Consider the following 19,206-nt stretch of genomic DNA (forward strand, 5'->3'; position numbering starts at 1 on the left):
GCCAGGGCAAAGGACAGATTAAGTATTAACAGGAACACTCCTAACAGCTTTGACTAATGAAACATGCCAAGATCTGCATGATCACATGTCTGCCTTCCACGGTGACACCATAGAAGGAACACTGATTTCAAGGTACTATGACAAGTTATTCCAGGCAACAGGTATTATCTGTGCTGTTATAAGGATTTGTCATTTCTCCAGTATTTTACATTAAGTACATAGATATTAAAAATGAACGTTGGGCTTCTGAGAAGTGTTCATATATGAAGATAAACAGGCAATTTTTTTCTGCAACACAGTAATGATTAAAGGATTAGCTGAGACCAATGAAAAGGCATAAAACTGATTTATCCAATTATTGCATGATTGCCAATTGCAGGTTTCCCACAACTAGAAAATGAATGTTCTTGTTGGTGGTCTGCTATTTCTTCTTCTTCTTTTTTTTTAAATGTTTCATGAAACTAATTGCACATTTTATTTTCAGTTGGAGCAATGTCCTGAAATCACTTTAGTCATCTGAAAATTAATCTGTTAATCTCAGTCTCCAAATTCTGCACATTCCATGAGTAGCTGGGGGGGAGCATCTGCAGAAGCCAGCTGCTGATTGGTGGGTAAGGCAGTTTGCAAACTCTTTCACAGGCTTGCTTATACAAACGCAGTGTCAGACCATGGATACACAGCATAACATATCCTCTGGTGTCACCAAGACAAAGCACAGAGGCATATTTGTCAGGCAAGAATGCCACTTGTTTAACATAATACATTTATTAACAAAGATCTTGCTGCGCTGTCGGAGTATAGTGGGCACTGTGAACCTAAACTACTCCGCTGAGCATAGTGTTTAGTCTACAAGCACCACTGGCAGAGAACCATAGACAGCAATGCTTACCTCAAATGGTGCAACATAAGGTTATTGAGGAAATTAGATACATTAGCAGCTATAAATAGTTAACACTTCTAGCAAACACTTTACAATAAAGACTACTGTACTTCAATAATAAAGGTGGATATGGTAGATAATTTCAGTTGATATAAAAGTGTGTGTGTAAGTAACCTGTGTCAATGTATATATGGGATACATTTAAAATGCCGGCTGTTGGGGTCTCTGGTGTTCAGGAACCGACACCGGAATCCTGACAGCCGACACCCGCCTGAAATTTGCCACCAACCACGTGTAAATAGAACCTGTGGTGAGTGAGGGGACTCGTGGCCCCCCTGCCGGGATTTTAGCAGATGGGATGCCGCTGTTGCTTTACTGACAGCCGGCATATCATACCAAAACAATGGATGGGCATAGAGAGGTGCGGCACTACAATTAATAGGCTATATCAGCCGCTTCAATAAAGGCATTGAAACGTCTATACCTGTCGCTGATATAGCTTATTGATTGTAGTGCCGCACCTCTCTATGCCCATCCATTGTTTTGTGAGGGCACCCAGCTAATTGATTAAAGTAAGTGGTTGTGCTGGACCCATGTGTATCCTAAACGTATATAAAGATAGATATATATGTATATATTCTTCACCATGTTGGAGATCTGTTTCAGTTGAGAATATATTGTGGAAATTTGTGATATGCTCTGATCCCATTTATTGAAGTATGGGTTTTTAATCTTGTTAACCTATATTATATATATTTTTAAACATATTACACTATGATTCTGTGTGGTGTATTTGGTGCTGGGCTCACATTAGATCATATGGATTGTTTATCTGTTTCACCCTAACAACAAAGAAGATGTGGATGTAAAGACTACAAGATAAGCCTCACCTATTTTATTTTAAAGTATGCATAATACCTCAGTTTGAGATCCAAATGGAACTCCTAAACTATGAGCACCTTCCCAGTGGACATGGAGGGGGAATATAATAGTGTGCCGAGCGCAGCGAGCCATGTGAGGGGACGTGGTACACTTATACAGTGTCCATGTCAACCTATGTCGACATATACACACAAAAAAAACAATGAAAAGCTTGTGTCGACATTTTACATGTCTGTATTTTGACCTTGTCTGTATTTTAAATGTTGGTATTTTGAGCTTGTCAGTATTTTGACTTTGTCGGGATTTTGATTGTAGGTATTTCATACTGATCCCCATACTACTATGGTATTTAAGAAAGCTCTCAAAACCACTCTTCCTCCCCTCACTCTCCGTTTCACTTCTTTCTTATGCTGGGATACACTCCTGAGCGATCCATTGGCTGACCAATCGTCCCACAGATCGAGCAACTGATTTGGTAAGTAAGCTATACACACTTACCAGCCGGCCACTCAATTTGTCTGGCAAGACATCACAACTGGATGGCCATTAAAATTTGTCTGCCCAGTTGTGATATCATTGTCAGAGTATCCAGCGGCCGTATAATGAATCAGTCGGAGGGTTGCCCATACACACACAGGCAGATGTACAGATATACAGGTATCTGCTTGATGTATCGGCATCGGCTGTGCTGCAGGGCTAACCTAACATATCTGTGAACAAGGTTGTTCACAGACAAATTAGCTGTGTATACACTGCCGAAGCACTAACAATATATAGTTCGTTGGCTTTACAGATGATATATTGAGAATGTGTACCCAGCCTAACTGTTCTACTACAGACTTCTAGATTCTTTTTTTACTTCCTCCATACTTCTAATTTTCTTTTTTAACACCCCTTCCAATAATGCAGCTCTTCTTTGTGGCTGAAAGGCTCATCTTCTTACTGCCTGTCAGAGGTATGACATTATGACATGTTAGCATCTCTTGGTGATGAGATCGGACACCAGGGCGGGATCCATTCTGCCGGGAAACCAGTGCCACTTTAATGCAACATAGACACCATTACACTTGTCAGCAGGAGCAGAAGTCATATCGCCCTTGCTAAGGTCCTGGATAAAAGGCAGCAACTGGGGTGCTGAATCCTCAATGACATCCACCAGGTCGTCACAAGTATAATCCAAGGAAAGCAGAGGGCACTCACCAGGGATTTTTCTACAAGAAGCTTGATTTATTATTCATAAGTTAGATCACCAAAGCATGTTGATGTTTCAGTCTATCAGCAGACCTTTGTCAAGAACCCAACTTCTAAGAGTGCATCACCTGGAGGGCTTGACTGGGGCGATACACCTGTCAAACCATAACAAAGGTGTCCTCAGGCGAGCTCAGGGATAAAAGAAACCTCCAGTAGTGCAGCTGGGCAATGTAATAGGATGTCTTTGGTTCATTTTAGCATCTTCATTATATTTGTAAGAATGTCTCTCTTATACATTCTATGTATTTTACTATGTTATAAAATTAATAAGATATATGTTTAAGAAAACATTGTTTGTTTCAATCCTCTGGTGGCATCATTTTGTGATTCCCTAGTGAAAGCACCAGAATGTCATAAGTTGTATACTGGATACTCCCAGTAAATCTAAATTTGGCAAGAGATACATTTAGTGACATTCCTAAGAACTTAGACGCTTAGAGCAAAAAAAGAGTATAAACGCTGATAGGGTTTAGGGACTGAAGAACCTAGCCCAGGCTTTGCCAACCTGTGACTCTTCATCCTTTGTGAAACTACACATCCCAGCATGCCTGCTACAGTTTCAGCATTCGCTAATAGCAAAACTGTTGCAGGGCACACTGAGGCTTGTAGTTTAACAACAGCTGGAGAGCCACAGGTTGGCCAGGCCGTGTATGGGTGATTAGGTCGACTACACTTAGGTCGACAGGCATTAGGTCGACCACTATTGGTCGACATGCATTAGGTCGACCTGGTCACTGGGTTGACGTGTACTAGGTCGACACGGAAAAAGGTCGACATGAGTTTTTAACTTTTTCGTGGTGTTGTATTCTTCGTAAAGTGACGGGGAACACCAATTAGCCACGCATGGCGAGCAAAGGCAAGGTGCCTCGCTCCGCTACCGCTGCGCTTGGCACAGGTTACTATTCCCAATCTTAGTCCACGTGGATCGTAAAGTATGAAAAAGTAAAAAAAATGGAAAAAAAGTGAAAAACTCATGTCAACCTTTTTCCATGTCGACCAGGTACATGTCGACCTAGTGACCATATCGACCAATAGTGGGCGACCTAATGACTGTCGACCTAAGTGTGGTCGCCCTAATGACTGTATACCAGCCAGGCCTGACCGAGCTTAATTAAAGAGGAAGCTATGCGCATAACGTCCCACTAGCTGATGAAGGTGTGAGCAGTGACCGGTTACTGTAATGGAATCCGGCCCTTTGAGAGTGTCGCCACCATCATCCTGACCAACTAATTGTATACAAACAACTATTAAATGGATTATTAGTTGTTGTTCTTATGGAGAAACCTCTATTTGTCATATTCAGTTACCATACAATACTATAATAAAACAGAAAGCAATGATTTACCCTATTATGGCAGAATTAGGAACATCCTCAATGAAATGGAGAGGCCCAACAAACTGCATTTCCTGTTTGACAGATAAATGTTTCTCTATCGTCCTAGTGGATGCTGGGGTTCCTGAAAGGACCATGGGGAATAGCGGCTCCGCAGGAGACAGGGAACAAAAAGTAAAGCTTTAGGATCAGGTGGTGTGCACTGGCTCCTCCCCCTATGACCCTCCTCCAAGCCTCAGTTAGATTTTTGTGCCCGGCCGAGAAGGGTGCAATCTAGGTGGCTCTCCTAAAGAGCTGCTTAGAAAAGTTTAGCTTAGGTTTTTTATTTTACAGTGAGTCCTGCTGGCAACAGGATCACTGCAACGAGGGACTTAGGGGAGAAGAAGTGAACTCACCTGCGTGCAGGATGGATTGGCTTCTTTGGCTACTGGACATTAGCTCCAGAGGGACGATCACAGGTACAGCCTGGATGGTCACCGGAGCCTCGCCGCCGGCCCCCTTGCAGATGCTGAAACAAGAAGAAGGTCCAGAATCGGCGGCATGAAGACTCCTCAGTCTTCTTAAGGTAGCGCACAGCACTGCAGCTGTGCGCCATTTCCTCTCAGCACACTTCACACGGCAGTCACTGAGGGTGCAGGGCGCTGGAAGGGGGGCGCCCTGGGAGGCAATGAAAACCTATTTTTGGCTAAAAATACCTCACATATAGCCTCCGGGGGCTATATGGAGATATTTAACCCCTGCCAGAATCCGTTAAGAGCGGGAGACGAGGCCGCCGAAAAAGGGGCGGGGCCTATCTCCCTCAGCACACAGCGCCATTTTCCCTCACAGAAAGGCTGGAGGGAAGGCTCCCAGGCTCTCCCCTGCACTGCACTACAGAAACAGGGTTAAAACAGAGAGGGGGGGCACTAATTTGGCGTTAGAAATATATAAAAAAGATGCTATAAGGGAAAACACTTATATAAGGTTGTCCCTATATAATTATAGCGTTTTTGGTGTGTGCTGGCAAACTCTCCCTCTGTCTCTCCAAAGGGCTAGTAGGTCCTGTCCTCTATCAGAGCATTCCCTGTGTGTGTGCTGTGTGTCGGTACGTGTGTGTCGACATGTATGAGGACGATGTTGGTGAGGAGGCGGAGCAATTGCCTGTAATGGTGATGTCACTCTCTAGGGAGTCGACACCGGAATGGATGGCTTATTTAGGGAATTACGTGATAATGTCAACACGCAGCAAGGTCGGTTGACGACATGAGACGGCCGACAAACAATTAGTACCGGTCCAGACGTCTCAAAAACACCGTCAGGGGTTTTAAAACGCCCGTTTACTTTAGTCGGTCGACACAGACACAGACAGGGACACTGAATCCAGTGTCGACGGTGAATAAACAAACGTATTCCTTATTAGGGCCACACGTTAAGGGCAATGAAGGAGGTGTTACATATTTCTGATACTACAAGTACCACAAAAGAGGGTATTATGTGGGATGTGAAAAAACTACCGTAGTTTTTCCTGAATCAGATAAATTAAATGAAGTGTGTGATGATGCGTGGGTTCCCCCCGATAGAAAATATGGGCGGTATACCCTTTCCCGCCAGAAGTTAGGGCGCGTTGGGAAACACCCCTTAGGGTGGATAAGGCGCTCACACGCTTATCAGAACAAGTGGCGGTACCGTCTATAGATAGGGCCATCCTCAAGGAGCCAGCTGACAGGAGGCTGGAAAATATCATAAAAAGTATATACACACATACTGGTGTTATACTGCGACCAGCGATCGCCTCAGCCTGGATGTGCAGAGCTGGGGTGGCTTGGTCGGATTCCCTGACTAAAAATATTGATACCCTTGACAGGGACAGTATTTTATTGACTATAGAGCATTTAAAGGATGCATTTCTATATATGCGAGATGCACAGAGGGATATTTGCACTCTGGCATCAAGAGTAAGTGCGATGTCCATATCTGCCAGAAGATGTTTATGGACACGACAGTGGTCAGGTGATGCAGATTCCAAACGGCACAAAGGTGTATTGCCGTATAAAGGAAGAGGAGTTATTTGGGGTCGGTCCATCGGACCTGGTGGCCACGGCAACTGCTGGAAAATCCACCGTTTTTTACCCTAAGTCACATCTCTGCAGAAAAAGACACCGTCTTTTCAGCTTCAGTCCTTTCGTCCCTATAAGAGTCATATCTGCCCAGGGATAGAGGAAAGGGAAGAAGACTGCAGCAGGCAGCCCATTCCCAGGAACAGAAGCGTTCCACCGCTTCTGACAAGCTCTCAGCATGACGCTGAGACCGTACAGGACCCCTGGATCCTACAAGTAGTATCCCAGGGGTACAGATTGGAATGTCGAGACGTTTCCCCTGCGCAGGCTCCTGAAGTCTGCTTTACCAAGGTCTCCCTCCGACAAGGAGGCAGTATGGGAAACAATTCACGAGCTGTATTCCCAGCAGGTGATAATTAAATTACCCCTCCTACAACAAGAAAAGGGGTATTATTCCACACTATATTGTGGTACTGAAGCCAGAAGGCTAGGTGAGACCTATTCTAAATCTAAAAAAATTTGAACACTTACAAAGGTTCAAATCAAGATGGAGTCACTCAGAGCAGTGATAACGAACCGGGAAGAAGGGGACTATATGGTGTCCCGAGACATCAGGGATGCTTACCTCCATGTCCCAAATTTGCCCTTATCACTAAGGGTACCTCAGGTTCGTGGTACAGAACTGTCACTATCAGTTTCAGACGCTGCCGTTTGGATTGTCCACGGCACCCCGGGTCTTTACCAAGGTAATGGCCGAAATGATGGTTCTTCTTCGAAGAAAAGGCGTCTTAATTATCCCTTACTTGGACGATCTCCTGATAAGGGCAAAGTCCAGGGAACAGTTGGAGGTCGGAGTAGCACTATCTCGGATACTGTTACAACAGCAGGGGTGGATTCTAAATATTCCAAAATCGCAGCTGATCCCGACAACAAGTCTCCTGTGCTTAGGGATGATTCTGGACACAGTCCAGAAAAAGGTGTTTCTCCCGGAAGAGAAAGCCAGGGAGTTATCCGAGCTAGTCAGGAACCTCCTAAAATCAGTGCATCATTGCACAAGGGCCATGGTAAAAAAATGGTGACTTCCTTCGAAGCAATTCCAGTCGGCAGATTTCATGCAAGAACTTTTCAGTGGGATCTGCTGGACAAATGGTCCGGATCGCATCTTCAGATGCATCAGCGGATAACCCTATATCCAAGGACAAGGGTGTCTCTCCTGTGGTGGTTACAGAGTGCTCATCTTCTAGAGGGCCGCAGATTCGGCATTCAGTTTTGGATGTTGGTGACCACGGAGGCCAGCCCGAGAGGCTGGGGAGCAGTCACACAAGGAAAAAATTTCCAGGGAGTGTGATCAAGTCTGGAGACTTTTCTCCACATAAATATAGCTAAGGGTAAATTTATAATGCTCTAAGCTTAGCAAGACCTCTGCTTCAAGGTCAGCCGGTATTGATCCAGTGGGATAAAACATCACGGCAGTCGCCCACGTAAATAGACAGGGCGGCACAAGAAGCAGGAGGGCAGTGGCAAAAACTGCAAGGACTTTTCGCTGGGCGGAAAATCATGTGATAGCACTGTCAGCAGTGTTTCATTCCGGGAATGGAAACTGGGAAGCAGACTTCCTCAGTAGGCACGACCTCCACCCGGCAGAGTGGGAACTTCATGGGGAAGTTTTCCACATGATTGTAAACCGTTGGGAATTACCAAAGGTGGACATGATGGCGTCCCGTCTGAACAAAAAACGGGACAGGTATTGCGCCAGGTTAAGAGACCCTCAGGCAATAGCTGTGGACGTTCTGGTAACACCGTGGGTGTACCAGTCGGTGTATGTGTTCCATCCTCTGCTTTTCATACCTAAGGTACTGAGAATTATAAGACGTAGAGGAGTAAGAACTATACTCATGGCTCCGGATTGGCCAAGAAGGACTTGGTACCCGGAACTTCAAGAGATGCTCACAGAGGACTTATGGCCTCTGCCGCTAAGAAGGGACTTGTTTCAGCAAGTACCATGTCTGTTCCAAGACTTACCGCAGCTGCGTTTGACGGCATGGCGGTGGAACGCCGGATCCTAAGGGAAAAGGCATTCAGGAAGAGGTCATTCCTACCCTGGTCAAAGCCAGAAAGGAGGTGACCGCACAACATTATCACCACATGTGGCGAAAATATGTTGCGTGGTGTGAGGCCAGGAAGGCCCCACGAAGAAATTTCAACTCGGTCGATTCCTGCATTTCCTGCAAACAGGAGTGTCTATGGGCCTCAAATTGGGGTCCATTAAGGTTCAAATTTCGGCCCTGTCGATTTTTCTTCCAGAAAGAATTGGCTTCAGTTCCTGAAGTCCAGAAGTTTGTCAAGGGAGTATTGCATATACAACCCCCTTTTGTGCCTCCAGTGGCACTGTGGGATCTCAACGTAGTTCTGGGATTCCTAAAAACACATTGGTTTAAAACCAGTCAAATCTGTGGATTTGAAGCATCTCACATGAAAAGTGAACATGCTCTTGGACCTGGCCTGGACCAGGCGAGTGTCAAATTGGTGTTTTTTTTCTCAAAAAAGCCCATATCTGTTTGTCCATTCGGACAGGGCAGAGCTGCGGACTCGTCCCCAGTTCTCTCCCTAAGGTGGTGTCAGTGTTTCACCTGAACCAGCTTATTGTGGTGTCTTGCGCCTACTAGGGACTTGGAGGACTCCAAGTTGCTAGATGTGGTCAGGGCCCTGAAAATATAGGTTCCAGGACGGCTGGAGTCAGGAAAACTGACTTGCTGTTATCCTGTATGCACCCAACAAACTGGGTGCTCTTGCTTCTAAGCAGACTTTTGCTAGTTGGATGTGTAATACAATTCAGCTTGCACATTCTGTGGCAGGCCTGCCACAGCCAAAATATGTAAATGCCCATTCCACAAGGAAGGTGGGCTCATCTTGGGCGGCTGCCCGAGGGGTCTCGGCTTTACAACTTTGCCGAGCGGCTATTTAGTCAGGGGCAAACACGTTTGTAAAATCCTACAAATTTGATAACCTGGCTAAGGAGGACCTGGAGTTCTCTCATTCGGTGCTGCAGAGTCATCCGCACTCTCCCGCCCGTTTGGGAGCTTTGGTATAATCCCCATGGTCCTTTCAGGAACCCCAGCATCCACTAGGACGATAGAGAAAATAAGAATTTACTTACCGATAATTCTATTTCTCGGAGTCCGTAGTGGATGCTGGGCGCCCATCCCAAGTGCGGATTATCTGCAATACTTGTACATAGTTACAAAAATCGGGTTATTATTGTTGTGAGCCATCTTTCAGAGGCTCCGCTGTTATCATACTGTTAACTGGGTTCAGATCACAGGTTTTACAGTGTGATTGGTGTGGCTGGTATGAGTCTTACCCGGGATTCATAAATCCTTCCTTATTGTGTACGCTCGTCCGGGCACAGTATCCTAACTGAGGCTTGGAGGAGGGTCATAGGGGGAGGAGCCAGTGCACACCACCTGATCCTAAAGCTTTACTTTTTGTGCCCTGTCTCCTGCGGAGCCGCTATTCCCCATGGTCCTTTCAGGAACCCCAGCATCCACTACGGACTCCGAGAAATAGAATTATCGGTAAGTAAATTCTTATTTTTTCTTCTTCCCTCTCCTCTTACTAAATGTAGTATAATTTAGAAAAATAGACACTGCATGAAATATGTAAAATTGGTATACTATAAATAATAACAACGACGGAATGATCATTTAACAATGAAAACTGCATTAAATATCAGAGCTGAGCTTTCATTTCCAAACCTTCCATTTTTCATCTGTATGTGTAAGGTACAGTACATTCCTGCTGTCTCTGTCCTCCCTAGCTGAAAGCTGCCACTGGCGGCCCCTTACCCACAGCTGAATGCTATATTACACAAGTGTATTCTGGCTTCTCTCCCTCTTTTTTCAAAGCCTGATTTATATTTACAGTACACAACATAATGTTTTCTCTTCACCTGCTTGAAAAGGTCACAGCTCAGCAAGCCCACTTCGCTTTGATGCTAGCTTTGGCTTAACCATTCTCTTTAATAGGAATTTAGATAACATGTCAAAAAGAAAGCACTGCCTATGTAACAATAGTGTAATAAATAACTTGTACATACCACTAAGATATTTATTGATCCTACAGCTCTTTCTTAAGCATGATGAGGGATGTTTATCCGACATGCTTTTATTGACTAGGTCAGAGGTTTCCAAACTTTTTTGAATCACGGCGCCCTAGAATATCAGAATTTTTTTCACGGCACCCCTAGGCCAAAAATTTCTTATTGAGACATTTAGAAAGAAATATTAAATTAAGTAGATTGTGTTTATATGTCATCCTTAGGCTCAATTGTGTATTGAGGGACAAGATTTGCTTCTGTTTGTCCCCATATTTTATGACTGGCAGCTACTAGCACTAGTTTTGCCTATTATATTGACCATAAATAATTTGACTTGGTCCTGGACCACCAATCCAAGGCACCACTACAAGTGTCCCGAGGCACCCCAGGGAGCCACGGCACACAGTTTGGGAACCACTGGACTAGGTCAAAAAGAGTTACGACAAAAATCTGGTTAACAAGCCACTTCCAGCAAATGATCAGTTATCACTCAACTAATAACTGGAAATCTTGCAGCACAATTTACTATGAAGTATGCAGACTCACTTCTTAAAGGGCTCAAATGTGCCCTGTACTGTCCCACCCGAGAGCCCAACATCATGACGTTGCACGAAAGGGGCAGGAAAGTCCTAAGGACACTCCAATCAGCTATACAGGCTGCAGGGTGCCTGTCTGGCGTGTCTAAATTCCAGGCACCCTGCTAGCCAGAAGCAAGGAATGTGAGGTAGCAATGGTGCCACCCACAGAGTGCTCTGTGCGATGTCACCGGCTACACCCCCTTACTTACGGTAAGAGGGTGACAGATTCCTGGTGGCAAAACTCTTTCAAAAGTAAAGAGGACATTTTTTGCTAAAGACGTCTACACACATATAACTGGTTTTAAGCAGCTCACAGCGGGTCATGAACACAGCCTCCACTTTTCTAAATTCAATCAGCGATCTCTGTCAGTCAGGTAAGTTGCCAACTGGTAAGAGGAGGGGTGATGGCGGACTCTGGCCTCTGCCAGACACCTAACACAAACCCAGTCCCCAGGAAATTAGTACCCCCCTCCTTCCTTGATGGTCCTGCATTTAGGGGAAAATAGACCAAAACTTCTAAAGAGTGGAGAAGTTGCCCATAGCAACAAATCAGCTTCTAGCCAGAAATTAACAAGTACACTCTATAAAATGATGGGAGTACCTAATTGGTTGCTATGGGTTACCTCTCCACTTCTTCATTCTGTAGATGGTTTGATACCTTACCACCTTAAAACCATATTAACTTTAAATTGAATGGGCCAGTGTTGGCTGTGCCGAACTTCTCAAAAATATCCCACAGGTAAATTTACTAAACATATAAAATGCAAAAGTGGAGGTAGCAACCAATCAGATTCTAGCTATAATTTTCTAGAATGTGCCATAAAAATGATAACTACAGTATAATTGGATTGGTTCCGATAACACTTTCACATTTTATACTTTAAACGTTTTGGTAAATCTATCTCTTGTGTTATCAACATCTGTGCAATCCAGTTGTCAGTTAAAACTGCCTAAATCGCACAGATTTCATTAGTCACTGGGCCAAAGTACCATCTTACCATGTAAACATGACTCTCACCACCTACTAAGTTTCACTAAAGACAGAGGTGTAGCGTGTAATCATGGTCCCCAGAGCACAAGCATACTATGGTACCTTCCAACACTACCAACCCCCACCCCCATCATGAAATGTTTCAGGGAGCGGGTATGTCCAGCATGTGGGGGGAAATAAAATGAAGCTAGAGGCAGTATCGGATTATGGCCTTAGGCATTATATCCATCGGTCCTCTCTGGCTATCTGCCTAACCCCCCTCCTCCCATGTGTGGATAGACAGACAGACAGACAGACAGACAGACAGACAGACAGACAGACAGATAGATAGATAGATAGATAGATAGATAGATAGATAGATAGATAGATAGATAGATTCTTTGGCAGGGTAATCTACGTACAAAGACTTCAGAGCTATGAGTGGTAGTATAAATATTACACTGAAACTCATGCAGGAAATCATATGCAGATATAATAAGTAACAAGGAAAAACACAGCTGCAACTTGTTATGTCACAGGATGGACACTTTCTTACTAGAGGAATATTTACAAGACTAATAACCAGCATCTACAGCAAAACGTGTAGTGTCACACACATACAAGTGTCATAAAAGTAGTAAAATTCCAATTCTGTATACTCCTATAATGCTTCCATACACTTTCACAATCCTCCATTGTTACATGACCCTTTTATAACTGTCAGGTATGCCATTGCTAAGTGATGTGCAAGTAGGTAACTGCAGATGACCTGTAAGTGGATATTTTATAATATGGCATTCTCTTTTTTTTCTACATGGAATTCAAGATTCAGATTCATGTTCGTGTGTACCGTATGCAGCTGAGTGCTACCTCCTGGGGGATGTTATATGAGCTGGAAGAGCAAAGCCTTTCAAGTGTTCAGAAAACATTGTGAGTGCTTTCCCTTTGACTTTGCGCGTGATTGAGTTCACTGCTCCTACACAACCATCTGATTACTTTGTGTAAACTTCAACCCTACCAAGGATTTGCTGCATAATGTGATAATGTGGTCCAGTGGAATAAATGTTAGAGGATATATCAACAATAAACTAATCCAAACGCATTACATTGTTCTGCTTCCCCCATTCAATCATGTACATGCACTAAAAATAATCCTTCTAGGCGTAGTGTTTTGCTTAAACTTTTAATGAAAATATGAAAACAGAATTATATATTTTTTTTTAAAAACAGCATTTATGTTTTCACATCAGAAATAAGGGCAACATTATCAAATCAGTCCCAAGGGTAGGTAGATTTACAGATGTGGACATACCTCTCCTGAAGCTAAAACACCTTTTGATCTTACGGTACGTTGCTTTGGGAATGAATGTGTTGGAGGACAAGGATGCGGAGGGAGAATCTGCTGCATTTCGGTCTTCGAGCATCATACAGGTACAAGCCTGTGTTGGTACCAGTGCTGTCCCTCACAAGTAGCATTTGGATAAGACCTATGAATCATTCCCTGGGCCATAGATCTTTGTCTTTAATGTCATCTTGTGAGTATTGTTTGTGTCCTTGCGTATTTCCTTCATATTCTTTCTGTCAGTCATGAAAGGTTACTTAGAAGAGTTCAGGATAAAGACTTTTATCTGATCACATGACTGGTCTTGTTTGTGAAGATGTCAAGAACAATCAGTTCCCCCTCTCAGTTAAAAGAAAAATGGTAAATTAGCATGGAAAAAGTCAGAAACCTGGTGAAAAGGGTACTGTATAATCCTTTCAGGCTTTCTCAATTCATATACCAAGTTGTAGAACTCTATAAAAAACCTGTATAGAGTGATGCCATGTTTATAGTGTTATCTCATAACTCTTTTCATAAAGTTACTGAACTCCATCACAGTTCCATGTACCAGAATGTCTGATACCCAGACTTCCCCAGGAAGGTTTTCTTTTCTCCCAGTTAGTAGACTAGAAAAGTGAAGCTCAGACTACTCCTTAGCCAAGGAATGAAGTGGTTTCATGTGCTCCAGGCACTTCACATCCAGCATACAGGTGCAGTTTTAAGCAGCAGCAGGCAGGAGAGCGTAAACAACTATCCCAGGCAGCAGTAGTAATGAATTCCCTAGCTCTGACTTTGAGTTGACTTCAAGCAGGCATCACGTGTGACAGCTTAGTGATTATTAAAGGTGCAGTCCTCCCTCTTCATTCCTTCTTCAAATAACCTTTACTTCTGATTTACACTGCGTCCACAACTCTCCAGCGGATTTTCTCTCAACTAGAATCTCATGTCAACGTACTAGTACCACAACTAAGTAAATTATATAATAATAATTATCTGCTGTATCTATCTATCCAATATATACATATATATTATATTCTATATGCGCGCGCACACACACACACACACACACACACACACACACACATATTTATATATATGCAGGCTCCGAGGCGCGGCACTCAGCATATTCAAATGAAGAAACAGCAAATGCAGTTTACAGATCAACGTTTCAATATATTAATTATATTTTCATCAGGCGAAAATATGATAACGAAAATATGATTAATATATTGAAACGTTGATCTCTACACTACGTTGCTGTTGCTTCATTTGAATATGCTGAGTACCGTGCCTTGGAGCCTGTATACATTTGATTTAGCGAGGGCACCGGCAGCTATACATTTGATTTAGCGAGGGCACCGGCAGCTATCGTTTACGCTTTAAGGAGTGCCAGACCCAGGACTATTGTATATGTGTATATATATATATATATATATATATATATATATACATACAAGCAGAAAGTTCAGCACTCACCATAGCAAGCTCACTTATCCTCACAACATCAACAAATAAATGATGAGGGTTTAGTTAGTGAATTGGCCAATGCACGGAAGCCTGCAAACCGCTCGCCAAGGTACCCCACCTTCATGCAGGTCCTACACTATCACAAAGTTTAAAAAACTAAAAACTGGCAACTGTATCACACATAATATAACTGCAAACATGCCCACTAGGTTTAATGTGTATCTGCCACAAATCATATGGCTTTTAAAGGTACACTAGTCACCTGACACCTGTGTCAGCTGCTCCTTAGTAATTTATTAGCCAGTGTCACGACTTGCCCGCTGTAACACTTGACTGGATGCTGTATACTCCATCTTCCAAGGAATCACCGATTTCTGATTTTTAACTCTTGAGGTGAGCAATTGTTTCCTGTCCAGAGCGAACACCCCCATTTTCTGCTTCTTCAATTCGGTTAGGTTATATCCCCTAGCAACAAATTTGTCAATAACAGTATCGATGCTACTTGCTGCTATCATTGGATTGCTTGCGATTCTAGCTACCCATATCATTTGGGATTTTGGCAGTCCTTTCTTTAGGGGTTTAGGATGGAAACTCGAGGATAGTAGAAGCGTATTCCGGTCAGTCGGTTTCGAGAACACTTCGGTCCTCAATTTACACTCCTCAATGGATACTCTAACATCCAAGTAGTGAATGGAAGTTTTGCTGTGGACTGACGTAATCCTAATGGTTGAGGGTCTTGAATTGATAGCCTCAATGAGGCCTAAGAGGGACTCTTCATCACCTGTCCATAGAAGAAACAGATCGTCAATGTAGCGCATATATGTTTTGATGTACCTGGTAGTACTGGGGTGAGAGAAGAACATGGACTCCTCTTCAAAGAACATATAGATGTTCGCGTAACTAGGCGCGACATTGCTCCCCATGGCACATCCTTACAGTTGCCTGTAGAAGGTGCCGTTATAGATGAAATAGTTACGGGTGAGTGTAAGTTCAAGGAGTTGCATGAATAATTCGATGTTCAAATCAGTGATTCCTTCATTGATGTAAAAAGTTCTTACTGCTGATAACCCCTGTGCGTGTGGAATTGACGTATATAGGCTGTTGATGTCCATGTTGCATAGAATAGCCTCAACTGGAACATCCACAATGTCGATTAGACGATTAAGAAAACTGGTCGTATCTTTAATTAGTCTGTGATGTTGAATCACATAAGGTTGCAAGATGTTATCAAGGTACATTGCAGTGGGTTGGTATACAGAGTCTTTTGCGGAGATGATAGGGCGTCCAGGGGGGTGTATCGGGTCCTCGTGAATCTTGGGGACAGTGTATAGAATCGGACTCACCGGAAAAGGTTGCTGGAGAGCTGACAAGAGTGCATCGTCTAGATGGCCCTCTGATTTTTGTCAGCACCGAGTGCGGGTTCGTTATTGGGACTATATATATATATATATATATATATATATATATATACACACACACACTCTCTCACACACACACACACACACACACACACATGTATATGCATCTCATATGTCCCCAGTTTGTGTTATCCTATCTTTAACTACCGTATATACTCGAGTATAAGCCGACTTTTCCAGCCCTTTTTTTTGTGCTGAAAAAGCCCCCTCGGCTTATACTCGAGTCAGTGCTGGCAGTGCAGTGCAGTGGGAAGGAGGGACACGGAGGGCACAGCGCGCGCCTCTCCTGTGTCCCACCTGCGTCTCCGGCGGCAGCGGCGGGTCTATTAAAGAAAGTACCCGTTCGTGAGCTCTGATTGGCTCACGAACCGGCACTTAATTTAACAGACCCACCGCGGCCGCCGGAGACGCAGGAGGGACACAGGAGAGGCACGCGCTGTGCCCTCCGTGTCCCTCCTTCACAAGTTAACGCGGGAGCGGCGGAGGGTAAGTTATAGCAGGCACTGGGGGAGCATATTTGGCACTTGGGGGGGCATATGTGGCACTGTAGGGGCATATCTGGCACTGTGGGGGCATATCTGGCAGTGTGAGGGCATATCTGGCACTGAGGGGGCATGCATATCTGGCAGTATGAGGGCATATCTGGCACTGTGGGGGCATATCTGGCAGTGTGAGGGCATATCTGGAACTGTGGGGGCATATCTGGCACTGTGGGGGCATATCTGGCAGTGTTAGGGCATATCTGGCACTGTGGGGGCATATCTGGCAGTGTGAGGACTGTGTACGGCTAGAGCTGCATTTCCCACCCTAGGCTTATACTCGAGTCAATAAGTTTTCCCAGGTTTTTGTGGTAAAATTAGGTGCCTCTGCTTATATTCGGGTCGACTTATACTCGAGTATATACGGGTAATTTTTTATATGCGTGAATTGCAAATTTTCCCACACCCAAACACCATTCTTCTGGGGCCACTCCACTACCACACTTACTACATCTTTCTTGCAGGATATTGGTTGGTGAGGATGACAGTGTGAAGGAGAAGGCGACGTAGCAGAGGGGACCTATGAGGATCATTTATGGCACACATTTGATTTTCTATCAGAGCACCTACATGGTCTGCCTTGTGCACATGAAGACGAACGCCTTCTTTCCGCTTATGGGACGGCCAACCCCTCCACTGACTAGAAGTGCACAATGATGAGGGGAAGAAATTACAGCTCAATGTGCAAATCTGTGAAAGTTCATCCCTCTATTACTTTAAAACTACCCTTATTTTAAAACATTAAACGTATGACTCCAATTAATCATGAAAGAAAGGGAGCACTGAGATATTAGTGGGTGTGTGTAAAAGTTTATAGTATTTTGTTCAGAGTATAAACACCTGTACACTTCTCTGCAAAAATGCAACATGGAGGTATAACTATACTTGCAAACTCTTCTGGGACACTTTCTAGAAGTCCCCACGAACTCCTGTAAATCATCTCCCACCTATTTCTTAGTGACATGGGTTAGACTGCGGGCCAGGAATGACATGATTCTCAGTAAATAGTTTTACTGTAGCCCCACCTTCTGTGCGCTCTGCAGTATTGTATCATATGGGGTGGGATGACAAGAACTGCATCATCTTAGCCCCATCCCCATAATGCAATGCTGCAAATTGCAGCAGCGTGCAATGACCACCTGCTTCTCCGCTCCAGAGTAACTAAGTATGTGTACAACATAAGTCCCATTATATAGTAGGTACTGAATAAAACCCAGTTCTTTTGAAAATATCCTAATGCTGCACCTTTACTGCTCCTTTGTTTTATTACTATATCCTTGCTTCAGAAAGAAACAGCCATATTTATTAATGATTAGGTTTTAAACCTGTTAATTTGTTTTGTTTTATCAGGTTTATTTAAAGTTTTCAGGAAAAGAGTATAAGAATAAATACTGTTTGAAAGCAATCAAAATAACTGTAGAATACACATGAAAATACAAAAGACCACATGGGAAGGGGGTGTGGGGGGATGCTAGGAAAATCAGCATGGTAAAGAACCAAGCCGGGATAGGTGTAGCATTATGGAAGCTTGTTCAATACCATGGTACTCATTAAACTGACACGTAGGGGTAAATGTATTAAGATAGGAGTTCTAATTAAGATGGGATGTTGCTCATAGCAACCAATCAGATTCTAATTCTTTTATCTAGCACCTTCTAGAAGATAATAACTGATCAGTTGCTATAGGCATTATCCCATCTTAAATAAAACTCCCATCTTAGTAAATTTATCCCTTAAAATCAGCATTTTTAAAACATGCATAGAAGACATAAAAAATGTAGGAGGATAACAGGGGGTGGAAGAGAAGTCATAAAGAAGGGGGATAGGAACGAGAGAATTAAGGAAGGCGGGTGAAAGGAGGGAACGAGAGAGAGAGAGATTCACCAAATCAGGATTCAAACCACAAACAAGAGTAGAACAATAAAAAATGTCCGCAACAGCGGGTGTAGTACTGTTAAAGGCGGAGACAAGAGAAAGGTGCATCAACATTACAGTAGGAGGTCCGAAAAGCCCAACAGGAGAGTTCCACGCGACAAGCGTTGCTGCATGGTAAAAAGTCACAGCAGACCATGAGAAACCTATGAGAAGTGTTATGGCTGCCACATGCCAGATGTTATTCAAAAGTTGCTGACAAGAGAGTGGGTCAAGGCACTTCCAGTGCTTAGCCATTAGACAATGAGCCACATTTAAAATGTGCATCAAGAGTTTGCGTGTTTACTGAGACCTTCTATTGGGCAGTCAAGGAGAAAAGACCAAGGTGATTTAGTCAGAGGTACCTTTTAAACTGCTGATAGAAGACAAGCAACGTCATCACAAAATCGAGCAATCTTAGGGCATGACCACCAGATATGTAGCTAGGTGCCCGACTCACACATCCCCTCTAACACCGATCTGAGGACGAGGAGAACATTTTGTGTAGGTGGGCAGGAACCAAT

General features: G+C 43.7%; 1 protein-coding gene and 1 long non-coding RNA gene across 12 annotated transcripts in view; one reads left to right on the forward strand and one right to left on the reverse strand.

Annotated features, from left to right (window-relative positions):
• Positions 1-19,206, reverse strand: part of ARHGAP24 (Rho GTPase activating protein 24) — a 1,566,862-nt gene that overhangs the window by 91,519 nt on the left and 1,456,137 nt on the right. Inside the window, exon 1 of one of the 10 annotated variants that reach the window (XM_063919888.1) lies at positions 13,339-14,116. The exons of the other annotated variants lie outside the window; for them this stretch is intronic. Within the exon in view, the coding sequence (XP_063775958.1) occupies positions 13,339-13,453 (115 nt within the window). The 5' untranslated portion in view covers positions 13,454-14,116. Of the gene's footprint in view, positions 1-13,338; positions 14,117-19,206 lie in introns of those variants that run through there. 10 annotated transcript variants of the gene reach the window in all.
• Positions 69-18,000, forward strand: LOC134912217 (uncharacterized). Of its 2 annotated transcripts, none has more exons than XR_010176970.1 (5): positions 69-132; positions 485-611; positions 2,078-2,237; positions 12,853-12,956; positions 17,236-18,000. It is a non-coding gene; the product is annotated as an uncharacterized LOC134912217 (long non-coding RNA). The 2 variants fall into 2 exon arrangements; XR_010176969.1 differs by having other exon boundaries at positions 485-607.

This window comes from Pseudophryne corroboree, chromosome 1 (assembly GCF_028390025.1).
Source record: "Pseudophryne corroboree isolate aPseCor3 chromosome 1, aPseCor3.hap2, whole genome shotgun sequence".
NCBI lineage: Eukaryota > Metazoa > Chordata > Amphibia > Anura > Myobatrachidae > Pseudophryne > Pseudophryne corroboree.